This window comes from Phocoena phocoena, chromosome 10, assembly GCF_963924675.1.
Source record: "Phocoena phocoena chromosome 10, mPhoPho1.1, whole genome shotgun sequence".
Classification (NCBI taxonomy): Eukaryota; Metazoa; Chordata; class Mammalia; order Artiodactyla; family Phocoenidae; genus Phocoena; species Phocoena phocoena.
The window spans coordinates 73206522-73221381 of record NC_089228.1 but is presented as its reverse complement, the minus strand read 5'-3'; the positions used below and the strand labels follow the sequence as shown (position 1 = coordinate 73221381).

The 14860-nt window shown below is 41.6% G+C and overlaps 1 protein-coding gene and 1 non-coding gene across 3 annotated transcripts in view; one reads left to right on the top strand and one right to left on the bottom strand.

Moving 5' to 3' along the window:
• XPO5 (exportin 5) overlaps positions 1–14860 on the top strand; it is a 45193-nt gene that overhangs the window by 11523 nt on the left and 18810 nt on the right. The window contains exons 9-20 of one of the 2 annotated variants that reach the window (XM_065884617.1): positions 575–674; positions 1554–1637; positions 2254–2379; positions 3284–3374; positions 5560–5688; positions 7260–7378; positions 8458–8613; positions 9831–9872; positions 10197–10286; positions 11054–11253; positions 12065–12164; positions 13026–13207. In XM_065884617.1, coding sequence (XP_065740689.1) covers positions 575–674; positions 1554–1637; positions 2254–2379; positions 3284–3374; positions 5560–5688; positions 7260–7378; positions 8458–8613; positions 9831–9872; positions 10197–10286; positions 11054–11253; positions 12065–12164; positions 13026–13207 — 1419 coding nt within the window. Of the gene's footprint in view, positions 1–574; positions 675–1553; positions 1638–2253; positions 2380–3283; positions 3375–5559; positions 5689–7244; positions 7379–8457; positions 8614–9830; positions 9873–10196; positions 10287–11053; positions 11254–12064; positions 12165–13025; positions 13208–14860 lie in introns of both variants that reach the window. The other variant, XM_065884616.1, reaches the window with a different exon arrangement.
• On the bottom strand, positions 6644–6715 carry TRNAD-GUC (transfer RNA aspartic acid (anticodon GUC)). Its single transcript has one exon. It is a non-coding gene; the product is annotated as a tRNA-Asp (tRNA).

Below are 14860 nucleotides of genomic sequence, written 5' to 3'. Positions count from 1 at the left end.
TATTAAGGCCTTTGGCCCATTTTTTAATCAGATTTTTTTCTTATTGAGTTTTAAGAGTTCTTGTATATTTTAGATAACAGTCTTTTATCAGATGTGTCTTTTGCAAATATTTTCTCCTAGTCTGTCACTTGTCTTTTCATTCTCTTGATTATAGTCCTTTTGATTTTGTCAGTGGTGTGAGGAATTACTGCATGCTCCCCTAGAGATCTCTCTAAGTCCTTCCTCAGTATCAACCAATGTCTTTTTGTGCAGTTTTTATGCATATAAGTATATATATTGCTTTGTGGAGTCATGCTCAGAGTTTACAATATTATCCCAAAGTACTCAAGGACTGCATTACCCAAAATTAGTGTGTCTCTTGAAGGATGAGATGGCATTGAACCCTATTCCTCATCGATCTTTCAGTGTTTGGTTGGAGGTTTTTGGGTTGGTTTTGTTTTTTTTTTTTTTTTTTAAACTTTAATAGTCAACTGAAATTTGAATATTGGAGCACAGACCACATACAGCTCCATTCCATGGGACTCTCTTTGGTGCTCTTGATGGGCTGCTAATCACACTGTTTTCTCCTCTTCAGGACTGCTGACGGAGGAGGCTTGGTAGAAAAGCACTATGTCTTCCTGAAGAGACTCTGTCAGGTGTTGTGTGCGCTGGGCAATCAGCTGTGTGCATTGCTGGTGAGCACTTTCTGGAGAGTTTCAGGGCCATTTGAGGAGAGGATTTAGAAAGTTATATTTGTGTAAGGGGTGACACATGCCATTGATTTTAGCCTGAGGGGGCATTTCCCTACAGATTATTTCTTATAATTCTATAGATTAAATTATTTTAATTGAGTTTTAATGATATAGTTTTTTTAACAAATCAATTATTAATGTCAATAGTAAACATTCACATCTGTTATAACATCTGACTAAAGTCAATGTTGCTACCCCTGTTCATTTTGGTACTTGTAAAACTTCAGTCTGCCGAGTGCGTTACCCTTTAAAGTCCTATTAGGTCATGAAACATTATGGATTTGAATAAAGAACACTTTTCCCAAATCTAAAGGATGTATTATTAGATCATAAAAGAAAACTTTAGTCTGATTGACCTGGAATTAACTTTCTTTAGGGAAATGTTTAATACTCAGTCTTATGTGTTAAAAGGATATTGGTACAGACATTTGCGCTTGATGTTATGCCTTTTTGTGGTGGCTTGAATGGCTAGAGAGGATGGAACTTCAGACGTAAGATGTGTACCGTCAAGTGGTTATTTAATAGGTTAGGTCACAGAGATGTGACTAGAGTAGATCTGAAGAAATATACGGATTTCTGAAATCAACACTCTTGTTTTACTATTTGACCACAGAATAGGTTTTAATCATGATGGTTAAGGAGATAAAACAGCTTTCCTGTGTTTTAGCCCTTGAAATGATGCCTTCCTTAGGCCACAAGGAAGTATAAAGTCCTTTCAGACCTGAAATTTTTGAGGGTATAAGTTGTCTGTATTTGTTGCTCCACTCTCTACCCTGACCTCCCCATCAACATCGTTAAGGTAGTGGTCTTTTTGTACTACAGGGTGTGGATTCTGATGTAGAAACACCAGCAAACTTTGGAAAATACCTGGAATCTTTTCTGGCTTTCACAACTCATCCAAGTCAGGTAAACTTTATGGAGGTGACTTCTCAAAATTTTAGTTAGGTAAATTAAAATCAAGTGTTATGGCCTGAAGTAATTAGCAGCTGAAGTATAAAATGTGACTCTTAAGACCCTAGGGAATAACTGTAGTAGCATTTCATTAAGAAAGTTGCTGAGCCTTCTTCCTGAGCTAAGCTTTACAGTCTAGGTCAGCAGTTACCCCTCAGGTCGTGTCATTCTGATAAGGCTCAGTCAGATATGAGGTATGTCCCAGGTGATTTACCACTAAAGACGTTTTAAATACAAAGTCTGATTAATTGTGTTATTATAAAATTAATTGTATCCAGTCCAAGATTGTCCTTGTAATATCATCCTGAGGTTCCTATATCATTCCTTGCATAAAACAGAAAGTGGTAGAATTCAGCTCATACCCCGGGAATTGCACCTGACCCAGTCTGTCTTATTAACATACAGTCCCTAGTGAGCAGTCATTACTGCTGTACTACAGTATGGGCAGTTTCAAAGTCTTACAGATACTTATTTCCACGGAAAAATATAGTGGATAATTACTGAGCTAAGTAATAGTCTCGGTATATAAAACCCAAATCCTTAAACTGAGTTTTTTCTTTTTTCCCTTTAGTTTTTGCGCTCTTCAACTCAGATGACTTGGGGAGCCCTCTTCCGGCATGAGATCCTATCCCGTGACCCTTTGCTATTAGCAATAATACCAAAATATCTTCGTGCTTCTATGACTAACTTGGTCAAGGTATGCAGTGGGAATGTAAAACGTGGAATGTCGGTGAATACACATCATAAGACTTAGATGGCATCATTGACAGCCCTGTCTTGGTCACCAAGATCCTTTCCTTGGGCATATTAGTCTTTTATTCCTCAAGAAGAAATATCTACTCTTTCATATTTTGGAGCACTTATATGCCAAGCATTGGGCTAAGTGCTAGGAAAAAGAGTGATAGGATGAGAGCAGTGACCATGACCATACAATATGATCATTGCTTTTCAGAGGTTAAAAATAGAAAGGATGGTGGAGTCAGGGAGATTCCAAGAGGAAGTAATGTCTGACTTTCTGAAGGCCAAGTGAGGGTCAGGAAGGTGAATGAGAAGGGGAGAATGGAAGCAGATTGCTCATTACCTCAATAGAGAGTTGCTTATGAGCACTGAGATCTGTTCAAGGCTCTTGCAGCTGACAGATGCTTCATCTTGATTTGTAAAATCAGAGAATAGGACCCATTCAAGGGTCCCCTTATTTCCTCAAGGAATTCACCTAGCACGTTGCACACCATCCTCTAGTTCTCTGCCATCATCGTCTTCAGTACTTTTTGAATGAAACATAAAAAGTTACATGCTTATTTCCAGGGTTCAGCATTTAAGAAGACAAATTGTTCCAATTCTTTTACTTATTGCAAGCTGTATCAGCACTTTGTTTTGGGACAACTTTATAATCAAAGACCTTAAACTAATTCCAGAATTTAATTTTCCCTGAGGAACCTGGAAGAGAGTATCAAATAAAAAACGTTCTCTTTCTACCACTCCCAGGATTATTCCTGCTGGAAGCAAATTGTAGACTTAGGGGTAGACCAGAAGCAGTTATTTATCATCATATATCTCATGAAAACCCTCACCCCCTACCCCAATTTTGTTTCTCTTTCCAGATGGGCTTTCCTTCTAAAACAGACAGCCCTAGCTGTGAATACTCTCGATTTGATTTTGATAGCGACGAGGACTTCAATGCTTTCTTCAACTGTGAGTGAATTGGCCTGGAATTTCTTCCAGTCTCAGAATGGCATCTGGTGTTATGAGTCATGGTGCATGACCCTTCAGGTTCTGTATTAAAGAGCCCCAAGTCTGGACAGCAGCCTGTTTAATCTCCATTTGCACATTGCAGAGAATGCTGGGATTGTACTTATTCCACGCATTGTTTTATCTCTTACACACACACACCCCCAAACATATACACACATACACTGCCTTTGGGCATTGAAGTTTAGAGATAGTAACTTAAGGTAAGGCACTCTCATTTTTTTTTTATATTTATATATTAGAATTAAATACCATCTTACATTATGGGTCTTTTTTCTAAAAAAGAGAGGAAAACCCCACTATTCCTAATTCTGTTCTGGGCTTTCTGTAACTTGGTCCCCCCCCTTTTTTAATAACAACTTTATTGATGTAATTTCTTTGTCATACAGTTCATTCATTTATAGTATATAATACAGTGGGGTTTTTTTGTATTTTCAGAGTTGTACAACCACAACCACAGTCAATGTTAGGATATTTTCATGACCCCAGGAAACCCTGTAACCATTAGCAGTCATCTCCCAATCCCCTTATCCCTCTCAGCCCTGGAAAAGCTACTTTGTATTTCTGCCATTCACCTATTCCGAACATTTCATATAAATGGAATCATACAGTGTGCTGTCTTTGGTAACTGCCTTCTTTTTTTTAGTGTAGCGTTTTAAAAATTTGTCCATGTCGTAGTATGTATCAGTACTTCATTTCTTTTTATTGCCAATAATACTTCATTGTATGGATATACCACATTTTATTCATCTATTGATAAGTTGATAAATACTTGAGTTGTTTCCACATCTTGACTATTAAGAATAATGCTATTATAACATTTGGGTACAAGTTTTTTTGTTATTTTTTTAAAATAAATTTATTTACTTATTATTTATTTTGGCTGTGTTGGGTCTTTGTTTCTGTGCACGGGCTTTCTCTAGTTGTGGCAAGCGGGGGCTACTCTTCATTGTGGTGTGCGGGCTTCTCGTTGCGGTGGCTTCTTTTGTTGTGGAGCGCAGGCTTCAGTAGTTGTGGCTCACAGGCTGTAGAGTGCAGGCTCAGTAGTTGTGGTGCACGGGCTTAGCTGCTCCGCAGCATGTGGGATCTTCCCGGACCAGGGCTCGAACCCATGTCCCCTGCATTGGCAGGTGGATTCTTAAACCACTGCGCCACCAGGGAAATCCCCCTGGGTAGAAGTTTTTTTTTTTTTTTTTGGTGGTACACGGCCTCTCACTGTTGTGGCCTCTCCCATTGCGGAGCACAGGCTCCAGATGCGCGGGCCCAGCCGCTCCACAGCATGTGGGATCTTCCCGGACTGGGGCACGAACCCGTGTCCCCTGCATCAGCAGGCGGACTCTCAACCACTGCACCACCAGGGAAGCCCAGTACAAGTTTTTGAGTGGACATATGTTTTTATTTTTATTGGGCATATGCCTAGGAAGAGAATTACTAGATCATATGGTAATTCCATGTTTAATGTTTTGAGGAACTGCCAGACCATTTTCTTTTTTCTTTTTTTTTTTTATAAATTTATTTATTTATTTTTGGCTGAGTTGGGTCTTCGTTGCTGCTTGCGTGCTTTCTCTAGTTGCGGCTCTTCTCTGTGGTGCCCGGGCTTCTCACCGCGGTGGCCTCTCCTGTGACGGAGCACAGGCTCCAGCTGTGCAGGCTTCAGTAGTTGTGGCTTGCGGGCTCTAGAGCGCAGGCTCATCAGTTGTGGCGCACGTGCTTAGCTGCTCCACGGCACGTGGGATCCTCCCGGACCAGGGCTCAAACCTGTGTCCCCTGCATTGGCAGGTGGATTCCCAACCACTGCGCCACCAGGGAAGCCCGCCAGACCATTTTCTTCAGCAGCCATACCATTTTACATCTGTACCAACCTGATCTTCTTTTAATTCCAACAGAAAGGGGAGACCACTTTTGGTTTGCCGCTTATAGCATCTAGCTGGTATGGTGGCTTCTTAGAATTTAGTTTTGAAAATTGCTAGATTTGTTAACAGAGCTTTACTGAACATTTGTTAGATTCAGAGCATAAGTCTGCAAAACAAAATCTCTTGAATGTTTTCCTTCTGGGATGGATAAATGAATAAACATTAACTAAGTATCTGTTGTATGCGGTTATTGATTCATGTCTTTCTCTTGGCAGCCTCTCGGGCTCAACAAGGAGAAGTAATGAGGTTAGCATGTCGCTTGGATCCCAAGACTAGCTTCCAGATGGCTGGGGAGTGGCTAAAGTATCAACTCTCAACTTCTGTTGATACTGGATCCGTGAACTGTAAGACTTCTTTTGTTCTTTTTCCGACTGAACATTAGTGAAGTATTTCTATGTATCAAAACTGTACATAGAAATAAACCTCTGAGCCACATTTCAAAACAGTATGCTAATAGTGTTCAAAAACAGCTTTGCTCACTGCCCAGTTCCATCCTAGACAGTGAGCCTTTTCATTTGCACATACAGGCAGAGAAAGCAGCTATAATACCAGATTTTAACTCTGTTTAAATTAGGGTAAAACCATGAACCTATCGTTTTTGCCTTCATTTTTCTTTTCTAACAGAGTCAAGAGTTGTTTCTTGTTGATTTTATTACTTCACCTCAGGCAGCATCTAACAAACATGTCTAGACCTAACTTTTTAAAGCTTTTCAACCAAGTTCTTGCATGGCATTTCTCTTAAACTCGGAAAAAGTGACTTGTTAGTCAGGCACAACAAGCAGTGCAGGGGTTTCCCGTATCGCTCAGCCCCCTCAAAGCCTTTGGGAAATGCCACTCTATTTAAAATCAAAATAACCCCCCTCTACCCAAAAGCATAAGCTAGGTAACTTCTCTGTGCTCTGTATCTTCTGTCTGTCATCTTATTAACGCAGGCAGTGGGTGAGAAGATTATAAGGAAAGGGTGTAAGTCACAGCTTTGGAAAAAGTCCACACTATGGTCAGTTACCAAGTACACTAGTTACTTGGCATTCATGGGATTTAACATTCAGTTTTATGTGTTCACAGTTGACTGTAAAGGTCCCTGGTATCTAGTAACTTGAATGTTTGCAGAGGCCCAAATATGTTGTACCAAGATGAAGCTAGTGAATGTGAGCACTGTATGGAAGCAAGAAAAGTAATTTGTAATTCGTTTCGCGGGGGCCTTGCTGTTGAAGTGACGCCCTTTGATGATACTTGTGGGGCTTTTTCTTTTCTTCTTTTTCATATTTTGGTCGCGTCACGTGGCTTGCGGGATCTCAGTTCCCTGACCAGGGATCGAACCTGGGTCATGGCAGTGACAGCACCAAATCCTAACCACTAGGCCACCAGGGAACTTGATGATACTTGTGAATTTGGAGGGTGGCACAGTTCTCTGCACAGGGCCCTTGCAGTTGTCATGAGGCTACTGGGTGTGAACAGCATTTTGTACCTTACAGCAATTCCTTGTTGGAAAGATTCTTTATGGTCTTAGATATCATAATTATTTAGATTCCCATGGACAGATTATGAAAGGAGGGGGGAAATTAATTAATATTTCTCAATTGGCCAGGCACTGGTTTTGATGCTTACATGTATATTCTCATTCAGTACTTAAACTGGCTTTACAGACAAGGCTCACAAAGGTGAATTCAGACAGTTTTGTTTTTAGAGGTAGAGGCAGGATAGGGATCCCTTTCTGCTTCCTTTTCTTTTCCCAGACTGAGAAGGGTTAGATTACCTTGTTCCTTCAACTGTGAAATTACCTAGTGGTTTCTACAGCCCCGTGGTCTCTGTGTCTTCTGTGATCCTACAGTGTTTATAAGTGCGTGTGTGCGTGCGTGCGTGTGTGTGTGTGTGTGTGTGTGTGTGTGTGTTTTAAAACCCTGTTCCCCTGCAGCTGGAACTGGAGAAGGCAGCCTCTGCTCCATCTTCTCACCTTCATTTGTGCAGTGGGAAGCCATGACCTTTTTTTTGGAAAGTGTGATCAACCAGATGTTTCGAACATTAGATAAAGAAGTAAGTAATTGTTTCTTGTGCTGATTGCATAATAATTTTGATCTTTTTAAAATTATTATTCATTTATTTATTTGGTTGCGCCAGGTCTTAGTTGCAGCAGGCGGGCTCCTTAGTTGCGGCTCGCCGGTTTCTTAGTTGTGGCATGCGAACTCTTGGTAGCAGCATGCATCTGGGATCTAGTTCCCTGAACAGGGATCGAACCCGGGCCCCCTGCATTGGGAGCGCAGAGTCTTACCCACTGCGCCACCAGGGAAGTCCCCAATTTTGATCTTCTTAAAATTGGCAGTAGGATAGGAAAATATGTGAGTGTGCATCTTACAGAAGAGGAAACTGAGATTCAGAGAGGGTAAATAACATGCTCAAGGTCACATAGCTAATAAATAGAGCTGGGACCCAAATTAGGTCTCTCTGACTTTAAGCCCCACGGTGTTTAGTATTCGTTTTAGGGGATAATAAGATGAGCCTGACAGTACAGTAAACCACAGTAGGGTAACTATTATAGGGAGGACGGTGATGGAAGCCTTGAATTGGAAAATCTAAGACATACCTGCCAATTTATGGCAAACTGACCAGAATATTCATGATGGCAGATCTGTGTCCCTCTTTCCTGAATAATCTGATTAAACCAGATAAGAGCATATACTATATTAACTATGTTAATTAGATTAAAAATAATTGGATCACTTATTTTGGGGTAATTCGTCTTAACTTGTTGTAGGTTAGTTGTAGAAAGAATCTAAGTCCCTGAAGGTAAGTGAAATACAGTGCTTTTTCTCATAAATGGCTTATTAACAAATTAGATCTTAGGATCATTAACTTCATCTGTTTTTATATTCACTTCAGTTTGAAATGATGGCATTCTGAGTTTGTTCAATTTCTAGTCGTAGGTAATGCTACATCCCTAATAATGGCAGCTTCATTTGTGAAAAATTTTAATAACATGGGGTAATGCTTAGAATTTTAAGGGTTAAGCACTATGTAAAACCACATGTGACAACCATATTTATATAGAGTGTGAAGGAACGTTAGCAAAAGTGGTTTTCAGTTATGTCAACCTCCTTTTCTTGTCTGTATCACAGGAGATTCCTATTAATGATGGAGTGGAGCTATTGCAGATGGTCCTGAACTTTGACACCAAGGATCCCCTCATCCTGTCCTGTGTCCTCACTAATGTCTCAGCACTCTTTCCATTTGTCACCTACAGACCAGAGTTCCTGCCCCAGGTCTTCTCTAAGGTAAACTCCCTCTCCTTTGTAAACTTTATTTTGGCATTTCTAAGCTAATTATTTTTTGTAACTGTTTTTGTGAGTATATGAGACAAGCTAATAAACAGTTGTTTATTCATTTATCAAATATTTCCTCAGTACTTAATGTGGAGCAGGCACCATGCTAGTAGGAACGCCTTGTCCTTTACCACCTCTCTGTTTGGGGAGAAAGGCACATAGGCAGATGTGGTACCTACGTGGCATTGCAGTTAGTAGACGTGTACACTGAGATAGAAAAGAGTACCTGAAGGAGGAGGTGTCAATGTGTGCTGTGAGGTTGGGAGGTGATTTGTAAGAGGAAAGGTTTTGGGGTCCAGTTGAGGTGACTAGTGAGAGGTGAAGCACCACCTGAGTGAGAATATTGGACCAGGAGGAGGGAAGGAGTAAGGCAGAGAGGGGGTGAGTTCTGTTTTGCAGGACTAGGTTTAAAGTATACATATAATATCTCAGTGGAGACATCTCATGCTAAAATGGCTATTTAAGGTTAAAGGTCTAGATTCAGAAAATTATGAGAGAAAATTAAGGCATCGCCATCATAGAAATGCTAGTAGTAGCGGTGAAGCCCTAGCAAAAAGGAGTTTTATGTAGAGTTGGACATGTAGCTCAAGCAGAGAACCCCGACAGTCACCATCATTGAGGAAGAAGCCCTCAAAGAACAAAAAAAGGGATGGCCAGAGAGATGGAGAAAATGTTGTGTTACAAAGTCCAGGAGAACTTCAAAAATGTGGACTCATTTGTTGCCACAGAAATTCTTTAAGAATTGGAGAGTGTCCATTGGGTTCCTCTAGACCTTTGTCAGCGTGTTATTCCATTATAGTGGCTAGGGCAGCAGTCACATTGCATTGGGTTAAGGAGTAAGTGGGAAGTTATGAAATGGAATCAGGGAGAGTAGACCACTCAACTTTTAACAAAAAGTGGGGAGATATGACCATGGCTGAGTTCTTGGGTGATAGCCTAGATTGTTCTGGGATTCTGTGGCCTTTATCTTCGTAAAGTGTTTGCTGGTAAAATTGTGAATCTCAAGCCTCTTGCAGCGTTATCCGAGAAAATGAACATCTGAAACTTTGTAATGCCAGTTGAAAACCCTTTTGTTACCATATTGTTTGCACTTTAGGGATTTTGTTAGAAACTTTGTAAAATACTTTATGCATTTGGTACTGATGAGTGACCTTTTTTCTTCCCCTTAGCTATTTTCATCTGTCACTTTTGAAACTGTTGAGGAAAGTAAGGTAAGATCATTAATTCAGCCTACCAATTCTAACTTCTTAAGAACAAAAATGTGAATACCCAACACTTAGTGTAGATTTTTCTAATACGCAAACGGGGTTAATAAAGGCAGGAGATAGTCATATGATGGGCTGTTTTGCACTAGAGATACTCTAGGACAAACAGTAAACATGTGGATTCTTGCTAACTATAAATATCACTTGATTATACTCCCCTAGCTGTGAAAATTGTGAATTTACCTCTGAAGGAGATATTTACGTGATTCTCTGCAGCATCTGTTAGTTATATTAAAAGTAGCTTTGAGTTCATCGAATATCTCTTCCCAGGCGCCCAGGACCCGGGCGGTGAGGAATGTGAGGCGACATGCTTGTTCCTCCATCATCAAGATGTGTCGTGACTACCCCCAGCTCGTGCTGGTAAGCCCTGGACTCTGTTCAAGTAGCCACTGAGACATGCCGAGTTTGGGTACATTTCTCTATAAATCCACACCTAACTATAGCTCACATAAGGTTGGTCTTCCCCAACTCCAGAGTTACTCAGTGAAGTTTAGAAATGCAAATATATTGCCTCAGAATGAATTGTTCTCTTCCACATGGATGACCACGTTTTCCCTGTCAGTGTACACCTCTTTACCGTACTATGCGTGATGTTCTTAACCACCACTGCCAAGTGATGTGCCTGGTCTTGAGAGAAGCCAGGTGCAAACCCCAACCTTTTCTGGAGGGTTTCTGTAAGAAGTTTAGCACTACTCCAGATAACAAATTAACCAAAAATTTCTTCTCTGAATACACAGCAGTTATTTGTGTGTGTCTGTCTGTCTCTCTCCCCCTCTCTCTCCTTCTCTCTCTCTCTCTATAAAATATATATACATAAGTATATATGTATAGAAAACAAACTGATCTTTGTCCATGAAGATACTGTAAAAGTTGATATAGAAATAAAAGACAGATGGTTTTCACAGTTGTAGAGTTGGAAAGTGCAGTTACCCAAATACTCAAACCTAAATTGCCTTGCCTGTTCAGCCAAAAGAAGAGTGTTATAATTAAATTATTAAGTGACAGTCTTATTGGCCTGACTGTCCTGGAAGTGTCTTCATCCTCTTTTTTACCTTCCTTGAGTGACCCACCACGCCTTGAAACTCAGACCGTCACCACCTCTGGGTTTTTTTCTTTGTGAAATGCAGCCCAATTTTGACATGCTGTATAACCATGTGAAGCAGCTCCTCTCCAATGAGCTGCTCCTGACACAGATGGAGAAGTGTGCCCTCATGGAAGCCCTGGTACTCATTAGTAACCAGTTCAAGAACTACGAGCGTCAGAAGGTGTTTCTAGAGGAGCTGATGGCACCCGTGGCCAGCATCTGGCTTTCTGAAGACATGCACAGGTAGGGGAGATCCTTTGCCCTTGACCTTGACTGCACTTGAGTACCCATTCTCTTCTAAGACCATGTCCGGGGTCGGGGTGTAAGGATATTGAGGTGTAGTGGCACTATCCGTGATAGCTGAAGGCCTCTAAAACAGGGGTCCCCACCCCCCGGGCCACAGACCGGTACTGGTCCGCTGCCTGTTAGAAACCGGGCTGCACAGCAGGAGGTGAGCGGCAGAGGAGAGCTTCGTCACCGCTCCCCATCGCTCGCATTACCGCCTGAACCATCCTCCATACACCCCCGACCCCGGGTCTGTGGAAAAATTGTCTTCCACGAAACCAGTCCCTGTGGTGCCAAAGAGGTTGGCACCGCTGCTCTAAAAGCAGTCTTATAAGTGAAGTGCCGAAAACATCACCTTGCTCTGCAGAGGCGTAGGAACAGAGATGAAATGACTAAGATGGATAGTGTGGGTTGGAACGCCACAGAGTGAGGTCTGCTGTGGTGTCTAGTTGCAGCTTCAGCACATATAAAGAAGTGAGAACAGCCAGTAGGGCCATACAAAGTAGGAGCTGCACAGACACCCCTCTGTGCCCACATGGCCTTCTCAAGCTTGTACCCTTTTTGATTCTTAAAGTGTCACTAATAACATTTAGAAGTGGGAAGAGAAGTTAATAAATCTTCATATGACAGCTGACAATTTGATTAGATTCCTCTCACTGTAACAGCTGCTCTTTGGGGGTCAAATAATCACAGCTTATTAGCTCTTGAGGAAGAAACTACCCTTGCTTAAAATCATGCTGTAACTTGTCTTTCCCCCACCAACCTTTAGAGTGCTGTCAGATGTTGATGCTTTTATTGCCTATGTGGGTGCAGATCGGACAAGCTGTGACCCGGGCCTGGAGGATCCCTGTGGCTTAAACCGTGCACGAGTGAGTAAGCCTCTCCTGGGATAGGGAAGGTGCGTAGGCCACAGGTAGGAGTAGGGTGTTGTCATTTGTCCAGGTTCTTGTAGACTTATGTTTTTTTGTATACGAGCAAGAAATCTGGGAATCTCCACTTCCCTTAGTGTCTCCTTTCTTTTCTTTAGTCTTAAATTCTCGAGTTAGTTCTCACAGCAGAGCAGGTGGTCTTTTCTATGAAATCATTATTTTGGCTTTAAGGATCTGTAAATAGCTTGGAGGACTGAAGGTGTAATGAGGAAGTAGGTCAGAACTTGGTCAGCAGGGTGGGTTCTCCCTGCCTTTGCTCTCTGGGAAGTAAAGTCCTAAATGGTGGCCTAACTTGCAAACCTGAGATTTTCCAGTTCTTTGCTATTCAAATAAGCATTGTTCCTGGCTCCATTATGGCAAAAGTCTTACTAATTAACCTGTCAAGTAGTCAATTGGTAGAAAGTACTATGAGTGAGGATTAGGGCAAAATCTATGAAGGCCTAAACTGGAGGATGCAAGGCCAACTCAAAAACAAGATGAAATGTTGGCAGGGTAAATACTGTTTTGAAGTATGTCCAAGCCACCTTCTAATTGGGGTCCAGTAAGCCTCTGGAAGGATATCCTCATGAAAGGGAAGCTTTTAGAGCCTACCACTGGTCCTGAAGATGGCATTGAAAGGATCCCTTTTGGACTTGACCTCAAAGGAAGGGACAGGGATGGGGGTGGGGGTGGGGGTGGGGGCGGCTTTTCCTTTTGTCCAACTTCTATGTCACCTTTGCCATAATCTTGCAAATATCTAATAGCACTTTTGTCTTTTCTTCCCCTTTTATATTTACCTTTCATTTTTATGTTTTTCTGTAGATGAGCTTTTGTGTGTATAGCATTCTGGGTGTTGTGAAACGAACTTGCTGGCCCACTGACCTAGAAGAGGCCAAAGCTGGGGGATTTGTGGTGGGTTATACACCCCCTGGAAATCCAATCTTCCGTAACCCCTGCACAGAACAGATTCTGAAACTTCTTGACAATTTGCTTGCCCTTATAAGGTGAGTCAGAATAATGGTTTTTCTCTGTTGTATTTTTGCCTTAAAAATCTCAAAAGCTTAATTTGTTTATACTTCTTCAGATCATATGGTGATAAATAAGAGATTAGGTCTTGTTTCGTTCTAGAGGGACTCTCCTTTTTAAAAGTAACATGGACTCTCACTTTTTTTGTTGTTGTTATTCTAATTTTATTTTATTTATTTTTGGCTGCGTTGGGTCTTCATTGCTGTGCGTGGGCTTTCTCTAGTTGTGGCAAGCGGGGGCTACTCTTCGTTGCGGTGCGCAGGCTTCTCATTGCGGTGGCTTCTTGTTGCAGAGCATGGGCTCTAGGTGCACAGGCTTCAGTGGTTGTGGCTCACAGCCTCTAGAGCACGGGCTCAGTAGTTGTGGCACATCGGCTTAGTTGCTCCACGCTATGTGGGATATTCACAGACCAGGGCTCGAACCCGAGCCAATGTCCCCTGCATTGGCAGGCGGATTCTTAACCACTGTGCCACCAGGGAAGCCCCGGCTCTCAACTTTTATAAGTCTTGCATCCCAAGTGAACACGTGGGGGCTAATCTCAAAATGGCTTTTCTCATTTTGAGCCTCCTCTGTGTTCTTTTACTTCTTTATACTTCATTTCTACTTTTTACTTTGTTTCATTTGGTCTAAAGTTTTGCCACTAAAGGAATTGTTCATTGGGAGCAGGGCCGTTGCTTTCTGTAGTGGTGCTGCTCTGGGTCAGGTATTCAGACGAGCTAATCTGAATTTATCGGTGGTGACTGTGTTCTCAAATGGACCAAACATCCACTGGCTGAACATGCCAAAGGAAGGCATGATACGTGCTCCACATCAGAGTCCTAGGTTTTTACTTCTCAAAGTTGAGTCCTCAGACCAGCAGCATCAGCAGTCACCTGAGAGCTTGTTTAAAATGCAGTATTAGGGCTTCACCCCAGACATACTACTAAATCAGAATCTGCATTTTAACAAGATCCCCGGGTTGTTTGTGTGCACATTAAAGGTTCAGAACCACTGTTATAAATCACATGAGCTAATATAATCAAGCGGAAGTAGGCCAAGTCTAGGCTTGTTGGTTACTCAGTATATGTTTGATGATTCAGGGATAGATGCTCTCTACAGTGAAAGAGAGCCTTTGGAGAGAATCAGTTTTTACTGGCCAAAGCAAAATTTGATTGCTTTTTACATCTCCTAGTGTTTCTGAGTTCAGGTTAGAACTCTGTTCCACTGTTTTTTGGCCTCTTACCCAGGGTGTTAGAGCGGAGTCTCAACTGAGTAAACCAAATTTACTCAATATGAGTAAATCAAATTCCTCATGTCTCAGGGATGCTCTGCTGAAACAGACACCCTGGACCATATGCTTAAGAATCCAAGGTTTTAAGCTAATGTTGACCAAAGTGGAGGGCTGGAGTGTCTGAACAAGTTGTCATTGTGGACATGTCTATGGAAATAGACAATACTTCGCTCGCATTTCAAAAGGAGGAAAAAGATTTCAAAAAGAAGTATGGGTTACATGTTGGGAGGGTAGTAAAATATTTAGTCAAGGAAAAGTTTGTCTCCATATTGATGTTTTTAAGACCGAAAGGATCTTCTGTAGTTTAGAGAAATGTGAAAGTGATGAAGTCAGATAGCAACAGAGTCACTGACTTTTTAGG